Raw genomic sequence first — 26,471 nt, forward strand, 5'->3', positions numbered from 1 at the left:
TGGCACCCGTATAAATGGTTGTATCATTTATTGATATCTATTTGATAACAATATAGTAAATTCATTTTTAGACCTCCTAAGTTTGAAATGCCTCTGTAACATTCAGAGAGCTGTCTGAACACGCAAGTATGAATGTCTAGGCTAGAAATGTTAATTTGAGTATCATCAACATACTGGTAGTAATTTAAGTCTCAGAGTGGGTGAAGTAACCTAGGAAAATGACCTTGGGGAATATTAAACATTTAAGTACAGGAGAGAAAGAGGAGCCCACAAGGCAGAATGAGGAAAGAATGATTAGGAAGGTATGCTGAGAAGCAGAAGAATTCAGTATCCCAGAAGCCAAAGGAGTAGAGAACATCAGGGATTAACTAGGTCTAGAAAAGGAAAAATGTCCATTGAATTTTGCAGTAAGGAAGTCCTTGATATCCTTCTAGCCGTTATACCAGAGTTTTAGGTGGGAAAACTCAGATTACAGGAGGATGAAAAGTGGTTCACAGTATATATGTGGTTTGGATATGTAATGAAAAGTAGAAATTAGATGATAAGATGGTGGCTACATACTGACTTTTAATTGTGAGAGATTTGTGGTGTTGATGTTTTCCTTAAGAGGGACTCCAAAGGAGGTAGAAACGGAATACCAACAAGGGTAAGTGGATAGGTTGGTCTTGAACAAGGAATAAACTCATTTTCTGTAAGAAGGTAAGGTTTTCATTTTCTGTAAGGTATGACTATGGATGATTTGCTGCCAGGAAAGAAGAGTCCTGCCTTTTAGCCTCAATTTACTCATGTATAAAGAAATCAAGATTGCTTGCTGAGAGTGAGAAGCTTTGGGGAGCTTGACAACATTAACAGACTAAAATAATCACTGAGCCAGGGTGGGAGAAGAAATGAAGTAAGTAAGAGGATTGACAGGTGGTGGTGCTAAGTGCCCAACCATGGTGGGAAAGTAGAACAGACATTTTAGTAGTGTTAATAGTATAGCTAGTATAGTATAGCTAGTATAGCTAGTCCTCCTGCTTTTGTGACCTTTCCAGGAACACTCAGGAGCCTGGGTGCCAAAGCAGACAAGATACATAGCATTGATCCATGGTTGAGTACTGGCCTGAGAGGTGAAGGAATATCCAGGATGCTGGAGAGAGGGCACTTCCAGCCTTACCTAGGGTCTTGTCATTGCCTGCAACTTCTCAACCTACCCCATAAATCTTGGTGGAACTTAGGGTGAGGAATGTATCCAGTTTATAGAAGAGCAGCAGGAAAGCTCTTGTGTAGTAGATATCTTACAATGTTTATAGTGAAATTCAGGTAACCCAGCATCCAACGTGGGACAGATATTATTAACTTCAAGCAAACAAAATATTACAAAACACAGATAAACAAAAAAGGACAAACTATAATCCTGCCGTTTCCCAGAGAAATCAGTATAATACCTTGATGTTTTTGGTCTATAATTTTCTATTCAGACTTGTACATTGCTTTAAACAAGGTATGGAGTCATACTATAATAAGGTTTTATTATCACTTTCCAATTTAATCTGTCACAAAGACATCGTTAAGTCTTCATGTACTAAAATAATGGATGGATAGTATTCCATGATATGAATATAAAATTATTAATTCAGCCCTGTGGAGCTGAATATGTATTTTGAATAATCACTAAGGGGACCAGGAGAAGAAATAACTGGAGACACATTACTAAGCAGTGTTAAAGTCTCTGCTGAAATTGGATGTCATAAATTCTGAAATCTCATCAGTTTGTATGGTTGTGTGATTTTTTTTGGTAACACTTGACAAACTAATGGTTGGATAGATTTGTGTTGGAGATTTTTAGGTCCTACGCAATAGACAGGCATAGGGACAAAGATATTTTAAGGGTGCTAGCAAAAGAATGTTTATAACGTGATTCTCTGTGGGCTGGGGCCTGATAACGAAGAATGTAAAGTCTAGATGAGACTAACAAACTCAGAACACAGGAAATTAAGGTAGTAGAGATGGTAATGATGTTGGATAGGAGGTATTGTAGAAGTAAGCGAGCCAGAAAGCCAAAAGAATAACATTGTGGTCAGAGGGTGGGCTTTTGGAGTTTATGATTTCGTAAGTGGGGCATTTTTGAGTGATGACCTCATTCAAATTAAAAGGAACATAAGTGTGAGGATCTAATATTTGAATACTACCTATGCACCAGGTACTACATATGAGGAGAATATCTTATTAGGCGGCTGAAATATAGTGAAGGCCAAAGTCATTGGTTTTGTGGGTCACAAAACTGAGGGTAGGGAATTTTTAAGCTCTGGGATGACAAGAGTTTTGGTTTTTTGTTTTGTTTCGTTTTTATTAGAGTATAGTTGCTTTACAGTGTGGAGGACAAGAATTTGAACAGAGAGAACATACAGAGTTGCCAGAGTCATCACTTGATATGGAGAAATGGGGACTTCCCTGGCGGTCCAGTGGTTAAGACTCTGCGCTTCCAATGCAGGGGCGTGGGTTCAGTCCCTGGTTAGGGAACTAAAATCCCACATGCCACATGGCCAAAAAGTAAATAAATAAAGGAAAAAACATACATACAATTAAGTGTGAACATTAAAAAATATATATATGGAGTAGTGGCCAGAGGTCATTAGATCATGAGAGGAAGAATGGAAGAGAACTATATAGAAGGTGGTGTGAGCCTCAGAGGGGGAGGCATGTATTGCATGACCTCACTTTAAAAATGTCGTGGCCTGGAAGCAGTCAGGTTGGCTAAGAGAAAGCTGATGCTGTCTCCTACTTCTGTGATATCAGCAGCATAAGGGAATGAGTTAACATCCATTCAAAGAATTGCAAACGAAACAGTGTTCCAGGACTGCCACCCATGGTTGTGCAAGTTTACGAAGAGGCTGAAATCTAATGCATGGTCCACATGCTAAACCGGGCCACGGGGCTTTGTTATCCCAGATGATAAAAGCACCAGCCCTCTCCAGGGGCTCCTTGGGAGCTATTTCTACCTCAGGGGTGTGTCTTTTTCCAATTTCACATCATTACCAGTTGTACAGGCCAGTGAGGTTTTGGCAGTGTCCTCAACATGAAGATGGATTTCAGTTAACACTAATTTGTTGAGGGAGTTCTTTAAATAGATAATGGGTATAGAAGGGTCCAGCGACATGGCATTAAATTCAAAAGGGGCACAGTATAAAGGGAGGTCACTGTTGGACATGTAAGTAAGGAGAGAAGCAGTAAAGTGGAGAAGAGAGGATAAAAAGGCCAGTGTATGTCTCTGAGGGGGGGTAGAACATTAATAGGATCGTGTTATATTATTTTAAAAAACAGCCTTGGCCATGATGTGTTAGCATTTTAGACTTAATGAAAAACCTAATCAAGCATTAAAGGAGTTCTTTTATGTACGTTTGTTGTATTACATGCAAATTTGAACTGCTGAGTTAATGTATTATTTATAAATCAATACCAAGACTACGTTAAAGAAATTTTTGGTCCTGGCAGTTTTGCTTGAAGTTTGTTATTTCTTAACTTTGACATTTCAGGAAAAAAATAAAAATAGTGATAAAGGAACTGAACCAGAAACACAGAAAGAAAAAAATACCCAAGGGAAGAATTCATCAGGTCCAAGTGAAGAAAAACCCAAAGCTCATAAAAAATCAAACCCATATGGAGAATGGCAAGAAGTTAAACAAGAGGTTGAGTCCCAGTAAGTACCTGAAACTTAATGCCACTGTTATTACAGGTATTTTACGTCCCATTACTTCCATAAATTGCAGTACCTAATTTCAGGAATAAGGTGCTCATTAAAAGTGTAGCTCATTTCCTTTACTTCTAGAATGGTTTTGTTTTTTCTAATTAAATATTTTAAAATGTAAGCTAAGGTTTATTTTTTTAAAGTAAACTAATGATTGTTTTAATTCTTACTAAGACATGACCTTTCTATTGACCACACATTCCCACACTAACATACCATACACACATGTGCCTTCTCACACTCAACCATCGTTATTCTATCAGAGAAACAAATACCTGCATATTCAGTACATGCTTCATGGGATCTATCTAAAGGCAAGAAAAAAGCTCTTGTTTTGTTACTGTATTGAAAATGGCTTGTGACACTTAGCTAAGTTTTTAAGTTTTTATTCAAAAAATGGCAGTTTTATCAACTAAACAAGATCATGGTAAAGATGATACCTGGTTTACATTTACATACATATCAATAGCTGATATGTTTTCATATCAGCTATTGTCTTAGGATCATTTACACAATGAAAGGAAAATGTCACCCCCACCTTCACACATTGGTGTTTCTTAAATGCTTAAAAAATATCTTCAGGTGGGAAAAAAGTATTTATATGAATTAAGCAGTTTTTCTCCAAACATTAATGCTTTGAAATGGTAATGTAATATAACTGTTCCATGCATACTTCTAAAGTGAAATTATTCATTGTTAAAACTGTACTTTAGGGGACTTCCTTGGTGGTTCAGTGGTTAGGACTCTGCTTCCACTGCTGGGGGCCTGGGTTTGATCCCTGGTCGAGGAACTAAGATCCCGCGTACCGTGCGGGCAGCCAAAAAAAAACAAACCAAAAAACTGTACTTTAATGAAAAGGTCATGTTTTTTCAGAAGACGGAGTAATACAAGTTTTGGACAGCTTTATATACTGTTCTAATAAGAATTGATTCATTAGTGATATTGTACCATAATATAGCTTTGAACTATTAAAATGTTTTTATTAAATATTCAGCTCTTATTTTACTTAATGAAATATTAGGAAATGTGTATTTAATGCTACATAGTGCCAGGGACCGTAAGTATATTGACTGTATATGTTGAAGTTGCAGAAATAATAGACTGCATTGATTACTTCAGCCCCTAAGTGATTTCCTAAGTGACTTACAATAGGAGGATGGCCTTCCTATACCAATATCTCCTGTACTTCAAAGTTGAGATTTCTTAAAATTTGAGTATTTTGTTTTCCATGTGATAAGTTTACTGTAAAGCCATTATTCTTAACAGCAGCCAATTTAATATGTGATGGATTGTGTCTGACTTCCTAAGTAGATTTACTGGTGAGGTTGAAACATTTTTTTCATATACCTGTATTTATCAGTGTTTTGTATTTACTCTTCTGTGAATTGTCTGTTCATAGTCTTTGCATATTTTTCTATTGAAGTATTAGTCTTTCCTTACTTGCATAAGATCCTTATGTAGTACAGACACTAACCATTTATTAGTAGTAGTTATGGTGGATTTTCCACATTTGTAGTTTGACTTTTAATTGTGCTTATAATGGTTTTAGATGTGTAGAACTTTCTAATGTTTAGTCTGATTTCTTTTCCTTTGTGATCTGTTTTATTGATACTACCCTTTTTCATCCAAAAGTCAAGTTTATACTTGTATCTCCTCCTGGTTTGTGTGATCTTACTTCTTTTTTATGTAATTATTATTATTTTTTTAATTAATTTATTTATTTTTGGCTGTGTCGGGTCTTCGTTGCTGCACACAGGCTTCTCATTGCTGTGGCTTCTCTTGCTGCGGAGCACAGGCTCTAGGCACACAGGCTTCAGTAGTTGTGGCGCTCGGGCTCAGTAGTTGTGGCTTGTAGGCTCTAGAGCACAGGCTCAGTAGTTGTGGCGCGCAGGCTTAGTTGCTCCATCCACAGCATGTGGGATCTTCCCTGACCAGGGATCGAACCCGTGTCCCCTGCATTGAAAGGCGGATTCTTAACCACTGTGTCACCAGGGAAGCCCACATTTTTATGTAATTATTTAATCCATCTTTTATGTAGTTATTTAATCCATCTTTAATAATTTTGATACATTGTATGAGATGAGATTTTTAAAATTTATTTATTTATTTTTAATTTTTTTGCGGTATGCAGGCCTCTCACTGTTGTGGCCTCTCCTGTTGCGGAGCACAGGCTCCGGATGCACAGGCTCAGTGGCCATGGCTCATGGGCCTAGCCGCTCCGCGGCATGTGGGATCTTCCCTGACCAGGGATCGAACCCGTGTCCCTTGCATTGGCAGGCAGATTCTTAACCACTGTGTCACCAGGGAAGCCCACATTTTTATGTAATTATTTAATCCATCTTTTATGTAGTTATTTAATCCATCTTTAATAATTTTGATACATTGTATGAGATGAGATTTTTTAAAAATATTTATTTATTCTTTGGCTGCATCGGGTCTCAGTTGTGGCTCGCGGGCTCTTCATTGCAGTGCATGGGCTTTTCCCTAGTTGTGGCACGTGGGCTCAGTAGTCGTGGCACACAGGCTCAGCAGTTGCGGCAAGTGGGCTTAGTTGCACCTCAACATGTGGGACCTTAGTTCCCTGATTAGGGGTCGAACCGGTGTCCCGTGCATTGTAAGACGGATTCTCAACCACTGGACCACCAGGGAAGTCCCAAGATGAGATTGTAAAATAATTTTTTATCTTACCTGGCAAACCGATTTTGCCAGTACCATTCTTCCCCATTTTAAAATGGCATTTTGTTTTAATCTTGTGTTTAATTCTTAAATTTATCAGTTTGTTTCTGGCTACCTATTCTGTTCCATTGGTCCATCTATCTTTGTGACAGTACCATAAAGCCTTAATTATTATGATTTAACTATATCCTTTTATATGGTATGTTCTGATATCTGGTGGTGTATCCCTGTATTTTTTTTTTCCAAATTTTCTTAAGTAGTCTCTTCCCATTTTTTCCATGTTAATTAAATCATTTGCAAGTGTTCAACAATATTTATATAAATATTACAAATAAATTATACTTGTTGAATTTGGCAAAAATTGATGTTTTCAATATTTCATAGTTTCATCAAAAAATGTTGTACATGCCTCTTTTTACTCAAGTCATTTTGTAGTGTAAGTCTCATGCTTGCATTTCTTGAATGTAAGCTAAGTAGCCACTTAGTCTACTTGATTCATTTCTGTAACCCCAGGACTAAAAACAGTGACTGGCACATAATAGGTGCTTAGTACATGTTTATTAAGTACCTGAATAAACTTTTATATATTTTGCTATTTTTAATTGCAGATTTAGTCCATTTTTTCCATTATTTTGTAAACCAGTAATTGTGGTGTGAAAAAGCCTATGTGTCCAATTATGTTGCTGATTATTTTATTATTTTTAAGACTTACTCTTTTGAGTCTTGGGTTTTCCATGTAGAAACTTGTCTGCAAATATTTTTTATTTTTTTCTGTTGATACTACTTCCTATTTATTTCATGTCGTATTTATTTTAGTTACATTTTTAAGCCCAATGTTATATTATAATAAGGGGAGTGGGCATTTCTACACATCTGTTTTGTTGCTGATATCAATAGAGATGTCTCTAAAATTTATATTGAGGATTATATTGACTATTGGCTTAAGATAGATAATCTTTATTATGTTAAGGAAGTGTGCTTTATTTCTGGATTGTTCAAGGATTATTATCAGAAATATATTTTGGTGAATTTCAGTAGCCATAGCGCTGATGTGGAAAACTGATTGGGAAATGGTGGTCTATGGTTTAGTTTTGTTTTTGTTTGTTAAATGTATGATAATTTTATGAGATTTTTGTATCTGACTTATGCTAAATAAAATGGATTAGGTAGCTTTCCATTTCTTTAATGTTCTAAAATGGTTAATAGTTTCCCTGGGATTAGAAAGTTTTTTAAAAAAATCACTAGTAAAATCTTCTGGTCCTGGAGTTCTAGGGGGAGGTAAGTTTTGATAGCTTTTTTAGTCTCTTGGATACTATCTATGTGACATTAGGCAAGTTGCCTAATCTACATGAGCCTCAATTTCTTCATCTGTAAAATGGGATAATAATAGTTCCTGCCTAATTTCTAATTTATTGTGAGGAATAAATTAGAAAAAAACAAGTTAACACATTTATCACTGTGTTCATACTTGGTACCTAGAACACCTAAGCACTCAGTCACTGTTACATGCTGCAGCTGGTGTTAGGGGGGGCAGGGGTAGGAAATAGCTTCAGCTAGTCAGTTTCTGTAATTCATATTTTCCCCTAAAATCTTGTGTTTCATCAAGGGCTTAAAATTTAAAACATATGGTAATACATTAAACTTCCTGTATGTTGAAATTTTTCAATTTTTAAATCCTTTCACATTGTAAACTTTTTTATTCTTTTGGGATGATATTTGTTAAAGAATTTTTTTCCAGCTGTGTTAAGATACTATGATTTACATATAACATGTGTAAGTTTAAAGTGTGCATAGGAATTCCCTGGTGGTCCAGTGGTTAGGACTCCACACCCTCATTGCCGAGGGCCTGGGTTCAATCCCTGGTTGGGGAACTAAAATCCCACAAGCCGCATGGTGCAGCCAAAATAAATAAATAAGTAAAGTGTGCAGTGTGTTGATTTGATTGACATGTTGCAAAATGACTACCACAATAGTGTTAGCTAACACCTCCATGTCACACTTAATTACCATGTTTCTGTTTGGTTGGTTGGTTGGTTTTTTTGTGGTGAGGACATTTAAGATCTAGTCTCTTAGCAGTTTTGAGGTATGTAACACAGTATGATTACTATAATCACCATGCTATAAATTAGATTCCCCCAAATAGTCTTACAACTGGAAATTTGTACCTTTTGCTCAATCTCCCCATTTCCCCCCCTTCTTCAGACCTGGTAACCACTTCTGTAACTCTTGTTTCTGTAAGTTTGGATTTCTTCAATTTCACATATAAATGGTATCATATAGTATTTGTCTTTCTCTGTCTTATTTCACTTAGCACAGTGCTGTCAAGGTCCCTCCATGTTGTCACAGATGGTAGATTTCCTTCTTTCTCATAGGTAAATAATATTCCACTGTATGTATCTACCACATCTTCTTTATCCATATCTTGGCTACTGTGAATAATGCTGTAGTGAACATGGGGGTGCAGGTATCTCTACAAGATCCTATTTGTATATCCTTTGGATGTATATGCAGAGGTGGGAATCTTGGATCATATGGTAGTCCTGTTTTTAATATCAGGAACCTCCATACTGTTTTCCATAGTGTCTGTACCAATTTACATTTCTACCAACAGTGCTGAAGGTATCTCTTTTTCTCCACATCCTTACCAACACTTGTTATCTCTTGTCTTTTTAATACTAGCCATTCTAACAGGTATGAGGTGATATTGCAGTTTTCATTCATATTTCTCTGTCAATTAGTGATGTCAAGCATCTTTTCATGTACCTTTTGGCCATTTGTATGTCTTCTTCAGAAAATGTCTATTCATTTTCTCTGCCCATTTCTTAATTGGATTCTTTGGGGTTATTTTGTAATTGGGTTATGAGTTTTTCATATATTTTGAATGTTAACCCTTTAGCAAATATATGATTTGCAAATATTTTCTTCCATTCTGTACGTTTCCTTTTCATTTTGTTGATTATTTCTTCTGCTGCCCAGAGCTTTTAGTTTGATGTAGTCCCACTTGTTGATTTTTGTTTTTGTTGACCATGCTTTTGGTGTCATATCCAAAAAATCATTGCCAAGACAAGTGTCAGGTAGAGCTTTTTTTAAATGTTTTCTTCTGGCAGTTTTACAGTTTCATTTCTTATGTTTAAGTGTTTAATAAACTTTGGGTTAATTTCTGTGAGTGATGTGATATAGGGGTCCAATGTCATTCTTCTGCATGTGGTTACCCAATTTTTCCAACACCAGTCATTGAAGAGAATATATATTCCCTATTGAATAGTCTTGGCTCCTTTGTCAAATGTTAGTTGACCCTACATGTGAGCGTTTATTTCTGGGCTCTCAATTCTTTTCCATTGGTCTATGTTTCTGTTTTTATGAGAGTATCATACTGTTTTGATTACTAAAGATTTGTAGTATAGTTTGAAATCAGGAAGTGTGATGCCTCCAGCTTTGGTCTTCTTTCTCAGGATTGCTTTGACTGTTTGGGGTCTTTTGTGGTTCCTATAAAAATTATAGGATTGTTTTTCTATTTCTGTGAAAAATACCATTGGAATTTTGATCAGGATTGCATTGAATCTACAGATGGCTTTGAGTAGTATGGACATTACAACAATATTAATTGATCTGATCCATAAACACAGGATATCTTTATTTGTCTGTGTCTTCAATTTCCTTCAGTGTCTTGTAGTTATCAGTATACAGACCTTTCACCACCTCAGTTAAATTTATCACTAAGTGTTTTATCATTTATGATGCATTGTGAATGGGATTGTTTTCTTTTTTCTTTTTCAAATGTTTTGTTGCTAGTGTATGCAAATGCAACTGCTTTCTGTATTTTGATTTTGGTTTTGTTTTTGGCCACTCTGTGCAGCTTGCAGGATCTTAATTCCCTGATCTGGGATCGAACCCGCGCCACCTGCAGTGGAAGCGCAGAGTCTTAACCACTGGACTTCCAGGGAATTTCCTGTATTTTGATTTTGTATCCTGCAAATTTACTGAATTTATTGAGTAGTTCCAACAGTTTGCTGGAGGGGGAGGGGGGCATGGGGAGTCTTTAGGGTTTTCTATATATAAGATCATCTTATCTACAAAGAGAGATAATTTTACTTCTTTTCCAATTTGGATGCCTTTATTTTTTCTTGCCTGATTGATCTGGCTAGGACTTCTAGTACTATGTTGAATAGGAGTGGCAAGAATGGGCAGCCTTGTCCTGTTTGCGATCACAGAGAGAAAGCTTTCAGTCTTTCACCATTGAGTATGATATTGGCTGTAGGTTTGTCATATATGGTCTTTGTGATGTTATGTTCCTTCTATTCCCAAGTGGTTGAGTATTTTTATCATGAAATGATGTTGTATTTTGTCAAATGTGTTTTCTGCATCTGTTGAGATGATCATAAGATTTTTATCTTTCTTCAATCAATATCAATTGATTTGCAAATGTTGAACCATCTGTCCTTACATCTCAGGGATAAATCTCACTTGATCATGGTGTATGATCCTTTTAATGTGCTGTTCAATTCAGTTTGCTAATATATTGTTGAGAATTTTTGCATCTATATTTATCGAGGATATTGGTCTATAGTTTTCTCTCCTTGTAGTGTCCTTACCTGGCTTGGGTATCAGGGTAATGCCAGCCTCCTGTAATGAGTTTGGGAATATTCTCTTCTGTTTTTTGGAAGAGTTTGAGGAGGATTGACGTTAATTATTCTTTAAATGTTTTATAGAATTCTCCAATGAAACCATCTGGTCCTGGCCTTTTTTGTGTTGGGAGGTTTTTAAGTATTGGTTCAGTATCCTTCCTTGTCACTGATCTGTTCAGATTTTCTGTTTATCACAATTCATTTGGTAGGTTGTATGTTTCTAGGAATGTATCCATTTCTTCTAGGTTATCCAATTTGTTGGTGTATAATTCTTCACAGTAGTCTCTTTCAATCCTTTTTATTTCTGTGGTATCAGTTTAATGTCTCCTCTTTCTTTTCTGATTTTGAGTCTTCTCTTTTTTTCTTAGTCTAGGTAAGTTTGTCAAATTTGTTTTTCTTTTCAATAAACCAGCTTTTAGGTTTCTTATCTTTCCTATTCTTCTGGTCTCTATTTCATTTATTTCTGCTCTGATCTTTGTTATTTCCCTCCTTCTGCTACTTTGGGCTTAGTTTGTTCTTTTTCTAGTTCCTTGAGGTGTAAAGTTAGGTTGTTTTTTTTAGATCTATCTCTTTCTTAATTAGGCATTTATCAAGTATAAACTTTCCTCTTCGAATTGCTTTTGCAGCATCCTATAGGATTTGGTATATTGTGTTTCCATTTTCATTTGTTTGAAGATATTTTTTGAGTTCCTTTGATTTCTTTTTTGTCCCATTAACTGTTCAGGAGTGTGTTAACTTCCATATATTTGTGAATTTTCCATCTTTCTTCCTGTTATTGATTTCTGGTTTTTTACCATTTGGGTCAGAAAAAATACCTGGTATGATTTCAGTCTTCTTAAATTTGCCAAGATTTATTTTGTGACCTATTAGGTGATCTGACCTGGAGAATGTTCTGTGTGTGCTTGAAAAGAATGTGTATTCTGCTGCTGTTGGATGGAATGTTCTCTATATGTCTGTAAGGTCCATTTGGTTTAAAGTATTGTTCAAGTCCGATGTTTCCTTGTTGATTTTCTCTCTGGATGATCTATCCATTGTTGAAAGTGGTTTATTTAAGGCTTCTGCTGTTACTGTGTTGTTGTCTATTTCTCCCTTCATACCTGTTAGTTTTTGCTTAATATATTCCAGTGTTGGGCACATATATATTTAAGGTTGTTACATCTTCTTGATGAATTGACCCCCTTATCATTATATAATGACTTTCTTTGTCTCTTGTTACCATTTTAGGCTTAAAGTTTATTTTGTCTGATATAAATATAGTTACCCCTGCCCTCTTTTGGTTTCTGTTTGCATGGAATATCCTTTTCCATTCCTTAACTTTGAGCTTATGTGTGTCTTTAAATCTGAAGTGAGTCTCTGGTAGGCAGCATATAGTTGGTTCTTGTGTTTTTATCCATCCACCACTCTGTACCTTTTGATTGGAGAATTAAATCTGTTTACATTTAGATTAATATACGTAAGGACTTAACTAATGTCATCTTATTGGTTTGGGGCAGTTTTGTAGTTCCCTTTTTCCTTTTTTTCTCTCTCCTTTTTGAATTGATGAGTTTCCATAGTGGTGTGCTTTTATTTCCTTCTCTTTATCTTTTGTGAGTCTATTTTAGGTTTTTGCTTTGTAATTACCATGCTGCTTATATGAAAGATCCTATATATATGACAGTCTGTTTTATGCTAATAACAACTTTGGTTGAATACAAAAAGTACCTTTTCACTTGCCCCCCCATTAATGTTTTATTGAAGCATAGTTGATTTACAGTATTATTTTGATGTCACAATTTACATCTTTATATATTGTGTATACATTAACAAATTGTTTTAGCTATAGCTATTTTTAATACCTTTGTCTTCTAACCTTTATACTAGAGTTAAGTAGTTAACAGGACACCATATTATATTATTAAACTGGTTTGTATCTGACTCTGTGCTTACCTTTACCATTGTTTTGTGTGTTTTCATGTTGGTAATTAGCAACCTTTCAGCATTTCTCATAAGGCACTTTTAGTGATGATGAATACCCTCAGCGGGTTTTTTTATTTTGGGGGGGAAAGTCTTTATCTCACCTTCATTTCTGAAGGACAGTTTAGTTTGGTAAAGTATTTTTGGTTAGCTTTTTTTTTTTCCTTTCTTTCAGCACTTTGAATATATCATCCTGGTCTCCACTGAAATATCTGCTGTTAGCCTTATGAAATTCCCTTGTATGAGAGAAATTCTTTTTTCTTGCTGCTTTTAAAATTCTTTGATTTTAGACAGGTTTAGTAAAATGTGTCTTGGAAAAGATCTTTTTGGATTGAAATTTTGAGGTGACCTACTAACTTCAACTTGGACCCATAAATCTCTCCCCACATTTTTCAAGTTTTCATCCATTGTCTTTTTTTTCTTTTTTGGCCACACCATGTGGCTTGCAGGATCTTAGTTCCCCGATCAGGTATTGAACCTGCGCCCTCAGTAGTGAAAGCAGAGTCCTAACCACTGATGCACCAGGGAATTCCCTCAGCCATTATTTCTTTAAATAATCTTTCTGCCCCTTTTTCCATCTCTTCGTCTTCTGAGACTCCAAGGATGCATACATTAGTTCTCTTGATTGTGTCCCAAAAGTCCCATAGGGTTTCTTCATCCTTTTCACTCTTTTTTTTCTCCTCTGACTACAGAATTTCAAATGATCTGTCTTCAAACTCACTGATTCTTCTGCTTGGTCGAGTCTGCTGTTGAAGCTCTCTATTGAATGCTACAGTTCAGTCATTGTACTATTCAGCTCCAAGATTTGTTTGGTTCTTTTTTATGTTTTTTTATCTCTCTTGAATTTCTCATTTTGTTCTTCTGTTGTTTTCCTGATATCATTAAATTGTTTGCCTGTATTCTCTTATAGTTCTCAGTGCATCTCTAGAACAGTTTTTTTGAATTCTTTGTTGGATGGTTCCTGGTCTCAATTTCTTTGGGCTAGTTACTGGAAGTTTACTGTATTCCTTTGGTAGAGGCATTTTTCCCTGATTCTTGGTGAACCTAGCAGCCTCGTGTAGGTGTCTACACATTTGAAAAAGGAATAACCTCTTGTAGACTTTATAGACTAATGTCACTATGGGAAAACTTCCACCTGCAGGTGGGGCACACTGGAGCAGGTCTGGTGGTACCGGCCACCAAGGGGGCATGTGGCAGCAGTGGGGCTGGGGGGTTGTCATCACTTTAGCTCAGGTCACTAGAATCCAACAACTGCGTGGTTCTTGGCAAACACTGCAAGGGTTCCACAGTGGCTGCAAGGGCTGTTGGGGTCCTCAGCAGCACTTCCAGGTCCAGCAGCTAGAGACCAGGACAGGCAGTGGTGGTGGCCGGCTCTGGTGGTGAAATGCACTCGGCTGCGGGGCCAGCTATAGATGCCTGTGTATGTAGTGGTCAGGGCCAGTTGCAGACACACAGTAGTAGGGGCCAGGCAGGCAGCAAAGGGCCAGAGTCAACTACACGTTCACTGACAGCTTCAGGGACCCTGGCTGTCGGGGTGCTTTCCCATGGCTGCACAATCTTCCCCTGAGGGTAAGCACTGCAGTAGAGGCTGGTGATGGGTGTCAGGGCAGCACCATGCAAGTGCAGAGTTGGTGGGGCTAGCCCCAAGCATGCAAATGGCAGTGGGGTCAGCCATGGGAGTCTAGGCTGCCATCTTGTACAGAGGCCTGAGCTGACTGCAGTGTGGTTCCTGGGCTCTGGCAGTGGCAAGGGCAAAGGGACTGAGGCAGCTGACATAAGTGAAAGCTAATAGCTGTGCAGCACAATACCTGGTGAAATCTGCAGGGCATCTGAAGCAGCTGTGATGTCTGTTGGTTCTTTCTTCAGTGGCAAAAGCTGCTTTGTTTGCCTGCAGAGCAGATCACTGTGAACTGCAATCACTCCCACTGCATGGCTGTTCTTGGTCGTCCCTGATTTTTTTCCTTGTTCCTAGCAGTCTCTATAGGTCTCACCTTCGCCATTGTGGGTGGAGTGAAACCTAAGCAGGACCTTCCTGCAGTGGCCCAAAAGGCTGCATCAGCTGGTCACCCACCCACTCTTCTTTTCATGTTGAGGGGAACTGTTTCCAACTGGGAGGTTTCCTCTTGTCTCTGAGCGGTGTCAGCTCGGGGGATGGGATGATGCAGGCAAAGTGAAGTTGTCTTTCTTATCTTTTTTTGCAATTATTCTCATTGTATTTTGTTCCACTGTGTTGCTTAAATTTCTTAAATGGACTCCAGAGCTCTCCTAGAGCTGTTTTTCTTCGTGGGTAGCTATTTAATTGTTGATCATTTTGTGGGAATGAAGACTGGGGTCTCCACTAAAGGCTTTTTAAATTTGTTTTTCCTTAATGAATCAGCTCTTACTTTTAACTGTGTATTTTATTACATATCCATTTATTAATGGATTTTCTGTTTCTTCATTTCTACTTTTGTAATTTTCTTCCCCTGACTTTTCTTAAGTTTCTTTGTGTTTGTTCTTTCTTCAGATGAACACTTAAGACTATTGACAGGAGGTAAGGAAGGGGTCTGTTCTTATTTCTTAATGAAAATAATCAAAGCTGTATTGTCTCTGAATATAATTCTGTCCATATATCACATAAACTTTGGGTGATGATTCCTTGATTTCATTGTTTTTGGAACAATTTAATATTGTGTTTTTGCTTACTCTTTTTTGACTTGGTGGTTTTCCAAAAGGACTTATTTTTAAATCTCTACATAGGTGGAAGTTTTGGGGTTTTTTTCCCACCTTTATTACATTGTGTTCAGGTATTATAACCTTTACAATTTTTACATTTTGAATTTGGAAATGACCGTGGTTTTGAGGAAGTGTTTGTGTAATTATTTTTTGTAACTGTTCTAAAGTTATTTGAAAAGAAGGTGTATTCTCTGTAAGATATTTTATTTGCAGACTCTTTTCTTTCAAATACAAACTTCTTTTCCTCTGATTATGTCACACAGGTGTATATCCTACTTCACTGCCACTTCTGTTAGCTTCCACTTAGGAATTCCCTAGGACCATGATTTCAAAAATGGACTCTTTTTCTATTTTATCTCTCCCGTAATCCCACTTAAGAAGTAATACTATGACTTGATCACTTCATCAAAATACAACACAAAACACCAAGATTGTGAAATTAAATGAGTCTCTCATAGATTTTGTTGGACAGAGATTCATTTGTCCAGCGACCAAACCCTACTGTTCTTCATTACTCAAAATCTTTCTCTGCTTGGCTAATGGAATTTCTTAGTTTCACCCAGAAGCAGAGTGGTCTAGGGGGAAGAATATAGGTTTTAGATCAACACAGGCCTGGGTTTTAATCCAAATAATATTACTACCGTAACAGTTGAGTTGACCAAGTTATTTAACTTCTCTCTAAGCCTCAGTTTCCACTCCTGTAAAAACATAAAAATACAAAGCCAAGAATGAATACCCCATCAACTTTAGGGGCTGCTGGCCTTCTTGGAAAGCACCATTGTTGGCAATCTAAGGGAAGATAGGGAAGTAGGAAAAGCAAACAAAAATGGCATTTAACATATATTTTTAATACAATAAAGTTTGGAAGGCGTCTCTATTCAAAACAAATCAAATTTAGGACCTGTTCCAGTGAGAATTCCTATTTCTTGCATCCCCTCATCAGATTTTGAGGAAATGTTATATAACATCATGATCTACTAAGATAGCTTCTTCCTCAAGTTTTATATTATATAGAATAGTTTTTGGTTTTGGTTTTTCTAGTTTTGAACTATCCATTACTGATTTGAAATTTTCCTTGTTCTTATATCCTTTGTACTTATGTTCTTTATTTTGTTTTTTGCAATCCTAGCAAATTCCTAACTATTGTTACATTTTTAAAAATTATTACAATGCTTAGAGACCTCTTTTAAACCTGTTTTTTAACCCATGTATATATAGGTTGGAACATAAAAAGATCTCTCAATTCTACCGCCACAGACCTTTCTACATGGTCTGTGTGAGAGGGAAGCAAATTTGTTATCATGTACTTTTAAGATAATTGAACTGAATAGCATATATTAAATTCTAAGCAAACACCTAAAAATCATGTTATCTCTGAACTGCAGTTGTCAAGAGCCGTAGTTGATGAGAAATCACTGTGAATGTCTCTGACTTTTGTCTCTGCTTTCCTCTGACTTGACTGCCTTTCTCACAGGCTCTCCCCACTTGATAGCAAAGCTTTAGGCTTATATCATACTTACAGTTAGAGATCCCAGCAAAAAAGAGGTGCTGCTTTGCGACTTCCAAAAGTGATCCTGCTTAGCTTTCATCACATACCCAGTTCCTATTCCTGAGCTAACCACTGTGAATTCTGACTGGACCTGAACTAAATTAAGCTCAAAACTCAGAAGGGAGAAGAGGTGGTTCCCAAAAGGGAAAAAAAGTTAAAAGGTGTTCTAGTGCTAAAAAAGACACTAACTAGAAGACCCCAAATAAAAAGAGAATATTTCTGTTCCAGGTGCCTAGTGCATTGTCTGGTTTATAGTAGACATTCACTATATAGCTGCTGTTATTAGAGTTAACTACTACTGTAGATCTACCATAACCTTTCACACTTCTCCTGGCCTCCAGGAAAGGTTTTTCTCCCTTTATTTCCAAGAATCAAGATGAATGACTACATTACCTGGGTTCTTCTGAGATTGAGGAGTGTAGATCTGTATAATCTTCACTCTTCTTAGATGGGGTTTCTCAACTGGGAAATATAATATCTGGGACTTCTAACATTTAAATCATACCTTTACTTTTTATTCCCTTTTCTCTATTGTCATCACTCTTCCTTTCATGCTGACCAGGTAATCTTTTGGTTTCAAGTGATAGAAACTTGAGTTACCTTAAATTGAAAAAAGAGGTTATTAGTTCAAAGATTCCCAGAAAGGTTCTATCTACAAGTTGTAGGAGGGGTAGGAATTGGGCCTCACGAATTATTGGAACCAGGCCTGAAACACTGGCAGGATTCTCCATCTCCCATCCTACTTTTCTTTGTATGCCAGCCTTACTCTCTATCTCTGCAGAACTCCTTTCTCTAAATAGGATATATGGTTCCCAACAGGTTTTACATTCTTAGCCACTAGAGTATTAAACATAATGGTCTTTCTGGTCCATGTTCAAAAAGCTCATGGGCGGGACTGATGGGTATGGTGTGACTTACTTACTCTTTCACAAACCAGTTGACTATGTAGACGGTAGGGTACTATGATAGGTTCATATTAATTAGGTACTGAGCTCTGTACTAGTCGTCTGATTATTCATACTAACCAAGTGGATAGTTGAAGGGCTAGTCCTAGAAAAGAGATGCTAGGCAAACGGTCTCACGGAGTCCGCTACACCAGAACACTGGGATTCCATGGTTTTCGTCTTGTGCTGTGTAAGCCTTCAGAGTCCTTGTCAGTCCACAGCAAAATCCGTTTCCAAAGATACTTCTCATTTATCCACCTGTGTAACTTATACTGCTAATCATAAGTACAAGCATTTCCGTCAGTGATACGCCCAACAGGAACAAAAGAATAGATGGGACTTTTCCTCATGTGTCCACATAAACAGGTGCTCAGTATCTTAAATAATATTATAAAATCAGTGTTTTAAAATAGTTTCCTACTCCCAAACGACCAGCTTCTAACTTCTATTATTATCATTAGAAAGAAGACCTTGAGGCTTTGGTGGGCTCACACATTAGGTGAAAGTTTATCTTACTCTGTCAAATAATGGTTCTATTTTTACTTTCTGTTCCAGTGAGAAGGTAGATTTGGAACTTCCAAGCGCTGAGAATGAATATGTATCAACTTCAGAGGCTGATGTTGGTGGGGAACCCAAAGTGGTTTTTAAAGAAAAAACAGTGACTTCTCTTGGAGTCGTGGCAGATGGAGTGGCCCCAGTCTTCAAAAAGAGAAGAATTGAAAATGGAAAATCTAGAAATTTAAGGCAACGAGGTGATGATCAATAACTGTAAAAAAAGCTTTTTGTACGGGCTTTTTGGACAGAATGGAGACAATACATCGTAAAAGCTCCTCTCTGTTTATTTTACAGTACTTAAATGCTAAAAATTTAGACTTATTCTAAATGTAAAATAAATCTTTTTTCATGTGAAATTGATTTTTGTTCCTAAAATGGAAGCCTACCACATTGCATTGTAATACAGTGTATTATGTTCAGTGTCTAAAAATTGCTAATTATGTCATAAGATGCTATGTATCTGTTATTTAAAACATGGAAAAGAAAGGCCTTTATTCCATTCTTACTCATATGAACATACTTGTACTGCACTGAAAATGCATTACTTTTGCATGCAGATATTATCCAAGAAATAAGAATTAGACCACATAAGAGAAGATTCACAGCCCGTGGTGAGTCAGTCCTGAGGATCCTGTCAGAAGAACTGATGTAGAAAGTGTATGCATATTGGCTTGCTTTATTCAGTTTAACATCAAGGGCCAAGAACCAGGACTGAAGCTTAGGTCGTGCTTAATATGGAATGAAAATCGAACCAAAGGTAGAAGGGTGTATCTGCCTGGTTCAATGCAAAGCAACAACCATTGCTTAAGCATTTTCGCCTTGAGCCAGGCACTGTGCTAGGAACTGGAGATGTAAAGGTGAGCAAGACATATCTCTGTTCTTCACGACTTCTCATTCTGATGGAGTCCTTTTTTCCCGTCATGTACTCTGTGTAGCGGCCTTATATGTACTGGATAATATTTTTTAGGGTTTATTTGAAACTGTGTAGATGAAGTCTTGAACAAAAATAGCAAGGTCTCTGACTTCAGTAAAAGGTTTTAGTGTTCCTTTAGACAAATTGGAAATTTTCCATTTCCTGGTGAAATTTCTTAAAAAGTGGCATTTTCTTATTTAATCCATTTGAAGTAGGTACCTTCCCTTTATTATTCCAAATTCTTAAAATTATATTTTTTATAAATTGTACAGTAGTTAACATTTGGTAGTATTTGTCTTTTTAAGGTTACTAGTGTACATGTAAGAAAATTATAGCTTATTAAAAACTTTATGAAAGAGTAAATTAAATATATATTTTTTTCTTCTAATACTTTTTTTTCTTCTAATAAGTGTCAACTTAGCATTGGTGAGACAGATAGTATTTGGAGACTTGTCTTTATATTTGTTCAGTATACTTACTTGGCTATTTCACGAATGTATAGTGTTACAGAGAAGTATTTTACATTCTCCAAGCCCATTTGTCATCTAGCTAATAAGCAGTGCACTTTGGTGCTTGACTCTCCTCAATTGGAAAAGATAATAAGATATAAATGGAGTACTGCTATATTTTACCCACATATTTAGCTCATACAAAATAAACAATCTGAGGACATTTTTAAAACCACACCTCATTATGTGAAGTGTTTCTCTTTGATGCATTCTTTAAATTATCTCCTTTACCTTTGTAACAAGACAGTATTCTCAGAAGTTTAAAGGCAGTTCACCTTAAACTGAAACTGATTTTAAGGATTGCTCAGAAAAGACTTGACAAACACAAAAATTTTAGTAAATCAAATCATGAAAAATAATACTTTTCTATTTGCTTTGAAAGAATAAGTAGAGAATATACCAGCTTCAATTACTGGATTTTTGCAGAAGTTAAATATTTGATATCATGTCTACCATCACACCTTTCTATTATATTGTTTTGCCTATATTTTTGTATGGTTAGGAGATTATAAAGTCAATGTATTTTTATTATATATAAAAATTCTAAACAATAGAGAAATAAGTGTTTAAAAAAAAGTCCCAGTAATCTCTGACCCCTCCCCCATGGCCACTGTGGGGTTTTGTTTTGTTTTGTTTTGTGTTTTTTTTTGCTAAGCATGTTAATATTGTGGGTATATGTGGATAACCCTTATGACACCTGGATCTATGAGGTCTGGTTTCTGGATGAAATCGTATTCAAAGAAGCATAATCCAAACAGTCAAAAGCAGTTTTTGTTTTTTAATGCAATTTTTATAACTTCTGAAAACTGTACTGGGGGAAACAACCAGATTTTTAAGTATTGAAAAACTGTAATAATTAAAATAGTATGGTACTTGCTCACCCATCATACATAAACTAGAGTTTGTTTCTGGTTGTCTGTTATTGTACCAGCACCACACTGGTTTCATTATTGTGTTTTCATAGTATGTTTTAACATCTGGTGAAGCAGATACCCTCACAGTACCTTTCGGTTTAAAAATGTTCATATCTATTCATTATTTCAAGTTGCCACCTCTGCCTTCCCCCCAAAACTCTGTGATCCCATACCACACCTACTGAGTTGGTAATAGCTGGCATAATTGTTTTTCACATTGATTCTTCTCATCTATCAACATTGTCCTTTCAGTTAGTCAGTTTTCTTAGGTCTCTCTAAAGTTGTGTAGTTTTCTCTCTAATGGGCCCTATTCATTTCTTAAAATGTAAGCTTTCTGAGGGTGCCCACATCGTAAGTACATGGCATACTGTAAGCAGTTAATATTTTTTAGTGAATGAATGAGAAAATAGAAGAAAAAGAGCAAAAAAAAGAAATACAGATGACTCAAAACTACAACTGGATGTCATTTTTCACCAGATTACCAAACATAAATTTGTTAATGTTGGTGAAGTTGTGAGAAAATAGGTGATCTTGTACACTATTAAAATATATGCATTAATCTTTTAAATTTTTCTGTATTTTATTATGTCTTTACATCTCAAAAAGTTTGCAGGCTGAGAGACTGCTTCTCCCAAGGTTAGCCCTTCTTAGAACAAAGGGCTTGCCCAGGAGCACATCTTTCACATACAAACCAGCCAATTCCAAGTCTGTGGCCCCAACCACCTCCTTATCTAATTCTCACACACCAATAAAATACTCCCTCTGCTCTAAAATCATCCCAGGGCCAGATACCAGGCAACTAGAGGCCACTTCTATAGCCCAGAGACCACTTGAATTGTTCAAACGAGCCAATCCTAAACTTTACTCTGCCCTACGTCGCCTCTTCCAAACAAACTCTGTTGAAGACATTGGCCTAGACTTTCCCCTTGCTCCCATCTTCTGCCAAATCTGGTGTTTCCCCTGTAGCCCTGAGTGGCACATGATCACCTCCTCTCTGAGATCTGTGAGTATAATAAACTTCCTCCTCCCAAGTCTCATTCTCGTCTCTTGTGGCCACACCTACTTTTACCATTCCATATCCAACATGCACATTTGTAGAACAGTACACATGGATACAACTTCTAATAGAGAAAGTTTTCAAAATACCAAAATTTGGGTTTCCCTGGTGGCGCAGTGGTTGAGGGTCCGCCTGCCGATGCAGGGGACGTGGGTTCGTGCCCCGGTCCGGGAAGATCCCACATGCCGCGGAGCGGCTGGGCCCGTGAGCCATGGCCGATGAGCCTGCGCGTCCGGAGCCTGTGCTCCGCAACGGGAGAGGCCACAACAGTGAGAGGCCCACGTACCGCAAAATAACAAACAGAACAAAACAAAATACCAAAATTTAAAAGCACGTATCTATTAACTGGGTAATTCCGCTTCCAGAAATTTATTATAGGTATTCTCACACATGTTAGAAATGACAGGCATAAGGCTAATCTTATTTCTAAATAAGCAATTTGAAAAAACCTTAGGGTCTATCAATATAAAACTGTTAAATCGGTTGCATTTCTTTATACTAACAGTGAAATTCAGAAAGGGAAAGTAAAAAAAAATCCCTTTTAAAATCACATCCAAAAAAAGGAAAATACTTAGGAATAAACCTGACCAAGGAGATGAAAGACTTACAAGCTGAGAACTATAAAACATTAATAAAAGAAATTGAAGGTGATTTAAGAAATGGAAAAATATCCCATGCTCTTGAATGGGAAGAATTAATATTGTTAAAATGGACATACTACCCAAAGCAATCTACAGATTTAATGTTATCCCTATCAAATTACCCATGACGTTTTTTACAGAACTAGAACAAATAATCCTAAAATTTATATGGAACCATAACAGACCCAGAATTGCCAAAGCAATCCTGAGGGAAAAAAACAAAGCAGGAGGCATAACCCTTCCAGACTTCAGACAATACCACGGTTATTGTACAATTACTACGAAGCTACAGTAATCAAAACAGTGTAGTATCGGCACAAAAACAGACGTGGACCAATGGAACAGAACAGAGAGGCCAGAAATAAACCCACACACCTTCAGTCAATTAATCTTTGACAAAGGAGGCAAGAATATACAATAGGGAAAAGACAGTCTCTTCAGCAACTGGTGTTGAGAAAGCCTGACAACTGCATGTAATCAATGAAGTTAGAACACACCCTCACACCATCCACAAAAATAAACTCAAAATGGCTTAAAGACTTAAATATAAAGCATGACACCATAAACCTCCTAGAAGAGAACATAGGCAAAACATTTTCTGATATAAGCTGTACCAGGGTTTTCTTAGGTCAGTCTCCCAAGGCAAGAGAAATAAAAGCAAAAAAAACCCAAATGGGACCTCATCAAACATAAGCTTTTGCACAGCAAAGGAAACCATAAATAAGATGAAAAGGCAACCTATGGACTGGGAGAAAATATTTGCGAATGATGCAACCGACAAGGGCTTAATTTCCAAAATATACAAACAGCTCATACAACTTAATAACAACAACAAAAAACCCCAAACATCCCAATCAGAAAATGAGCAGAAGACCTAAATAGACATTTCTCCAAAGAAGACATACAGATGGCCAACAGACACATGAAAAGATGCTCAACATCACTTATTATTAGAGTAATGCAAATCAAAACTACAATGAGGTATCTCACCTCACACCAAGTCAGAATGGCCATCATTAAAAATAACAAATGCTGAAGAGGGTGTGGAGAAAAGGGAACCCACTGTTGGTAGGAATGTAAATTGGTGATGCCACTGTGGAGAACAGTATGGAGGTTCCTCAAAAAACTAAAAATAGAATTTCCATACGATCCAGCAATCCCACTCCTGGGCATATAACCAGAAAAAATAAGATGCATGTACCCCTATGTTCATAGCAGCACTATTCACAATAGCCAAGACAGGGAAACAACCTAAATGTCCATCAACAGAGGAACGGATAAAGATGATGTGTGTGTGTGTGTGTGTGTATATATATATATATATATATATATACACATTACATATACAATGGAATATTACTCAGCAATAAAAGAGAATGAAGTAATGCCATTTGCAGGTACATGGATGGACCTGGAGATGATCATACTAAGTGAAGTAAGTCAGAGAAAGACAAACATCATATGATATCACTTATAGATGGAATCTGAAAATTGATATCAATGAACTAATTTACAAAAGAGAAACAGACTCACAGACTCAGAAAACAAATTCATGGTTACCAAAGGGGAAAGTTGGGGGGAAGGGATAAATTAGGAGGTTGGGATTAACATATACACTCTAATACATATAAAATAGATAACAAGGACCTACTGTATAGCACAGGGAACTCTACTCAACACTCTCTAATAACCTATATGGGAAGAGAATCCGAAGATGAATAGATATATGTATATGTGTAACTGAACAAGATGCTGTACACCTAGAAAAGACACAACATTGTAAATCAACTTTATTCTGATAAAAATTAAATTAAAAAAAAAAGTAGTAATGAGACCCAAGGTTTTGGGTGTTTGTTCTGGCATATTCCACTCTAATTTCAACCCAGGAACACGACTTCCTCTAAGGCTCTGGTTGCCCAAGTGACTAGAGTTGGGTATGAAGAAATCCTGCCGCCTTATAGCCGTTCCCATAACAGCAAGTTTAAAACCAGTGCTTTGAGGCACTTAATATTCACAAGGACTGCAGGGATGTAAATGACACCTTTTATATATACATATATATATAGATATATAGATATATAGATATATATAACTGGTTAGGGACTTCCCTGGTGGTCCAGTGGTTAAGACTCCACACTTCCACTGCCGGGGGGCACAGGTTCAATCCCTGGTTGGGGAACTAAGATCCCACATGCCACGCAGCACAGCCAATAAAAAAACAAACAAACAAAAAAAACTGGTTAAATTGCAAAGGCCCTCCCTGCGCTTTTTGGATTGATCTGCAAGATACATTGTTAGGTAAAAGAAGCAGCAAGATTCAAAAAAGGAAGAAAAGTGCACTGGTTGAAGACAAAAGTTCTAGTGCCAGACTGACTCATTGCCGATTCCTATTCTGTACCTAATAGACCTTGGTTAAGACTTAGGCAAGTTATTTAACCTCTCTATGCCTCCATTTTCTTAGGTAAAAGGGAATTTTTAGAACAGTTTTAAGTTCACAGCAAAATTGAAAGGAAGGTACAGAGAGTTCCTATATACCCCTTGTCTGCACACATGTACAGCCTCCACCAATATCAATATCCTTCACCCAAGTGGTACACTGTTTACAACTGATGAACCTACACTGACACATCATAATCACCCTAAGTCCATAGCTTACATTAGCATTTACTCTTGGTATGTACAGTTCTCAGATATTCTGTTCCAGTGTTGTGGCTGTGGTTGTTTTTTGTTTGTTTTCATTTTATTTCTTTGCATTTCACTTTGGGAGGTTTCTATGGACATACCTTCAAGCTGGCTGCTAACTTGACCATGCCCAGACTACTGAAGAGCTCATCAAAGGCATTCTTCATTTTTACAGTGCTTTTTATTTCTAGCATTTCCTTTGGAATCTTTGAATTTCCATCTCCCTGTTCCCACATGTTGCCCACTTTCTCCATTAGAGCCATTAGCACATCAATCATAGTTATTTTAAATTCCTGTTCAGATAATTCCTCTAGAAATTCCTTCTTGAATAGGATCTGAGCCTTTGCAGTTCTTTCAGCTGAAATCCTTTGTTACTATACTGGAACCGTATCAATGTGGTGGTAAAGTTTAGCGCAAGGGAAGCAGTCTATAATCTGATGATTAAGTCTCAGTCTTTTGGTGAGCCTGTTTCACAAATGCTTCTCAGCTTCCCCTCTCCCCCACGTAGGTGATACAGGAAGACTGGAGGGTCCTGGAGTTGGATATTTCCCTTCTTCCCTGCTCACATTAGCTATGGCTCTGGTAAAGTGGTTTCCCCTGATAGCAGGCCTTAATATGAAAAATGATGCTCTTGGGGATATTTCAAAATGCTTCTTCCCCTGGGCATATTTCAAAAGGATTAATATTCCCAGACCAAACAAGAGGGAACTCTTCTCAGGTCTTCACTAGGAGAACAGACAATGCTCCCGGAGAGTAAAATTAAAGACTGGGCTCCCAGGAGTTAACTCTAAACTAGTCCACACTCAGCCTCCAGCAATTCATCAATTACCTTTTGAATATTTCTATCAGTCCTGGTTCCAGTGCTTCTACTTCAGGTAAGCTGACTTTTGTTCTCTGTATTTATCTGTCTCTCCAATTTGGGGGAATGGTGGATTGTCCTGTGACCTCGGTCCTCTGACTGATCTAAGAAAATTCTTGATTTTTAAGTTTGTTCAACTTATTTCTTCTTGT

General features: G+C 37.0%; 1 protein-coding gene across 2 annotated transcripts in view; it reads left to right on the forward strand.

Moving 5' to 3' along the window:
• WBP4 (WW domain binding protein 4) overlaps window positions 1–21,648 on the forward strand; it is a 33,698-nt gene extending 12,050 nt beyond the window's left edge. The window contains exons 9-11 of one of the 2 annotated variants that reach the window (XM_027116148.1): window positions 3,516–3,679; window positions 18,745–18,941; window positions 19,302–21,648. In XM_027116148.1, coding sequence (XP_026971949.1) covers window positions 3,516–3,679; window positions 18,745–18,941; window positions 19,302–19,396 — 456 coding nt within the window. In that variant the 3' untranslated portion in view covers window positions 19,397–21,648. Of the gene's footprint in view, window positions 1–3,515; window positions 3,680–18,744 lie in introns of both variants that reach the window. The other variant, XM_027116149.1, reaches the window with a different exon arrangement.
• Window positions 21,649–26,471: the final 4,823 nt, after the last annotated feature.

Source organism: Aethalodelphis obliquidens, unplaced genomic scaffold, assembly GCF_003676395.1.
Source record: "Aethalodelphis obliquidens isolate GAN/ISIS:26980383/991018 unplaced genomic scaffold, ASM367639v1 scaffold16, whole genome shotgun sequence".
NCBI lineage: Eukaryota > Metazoa > Chordata > Mammalia > Artiodactyla > Delphinidae > Aethalodelphis > Aethalodelphis obliquidens.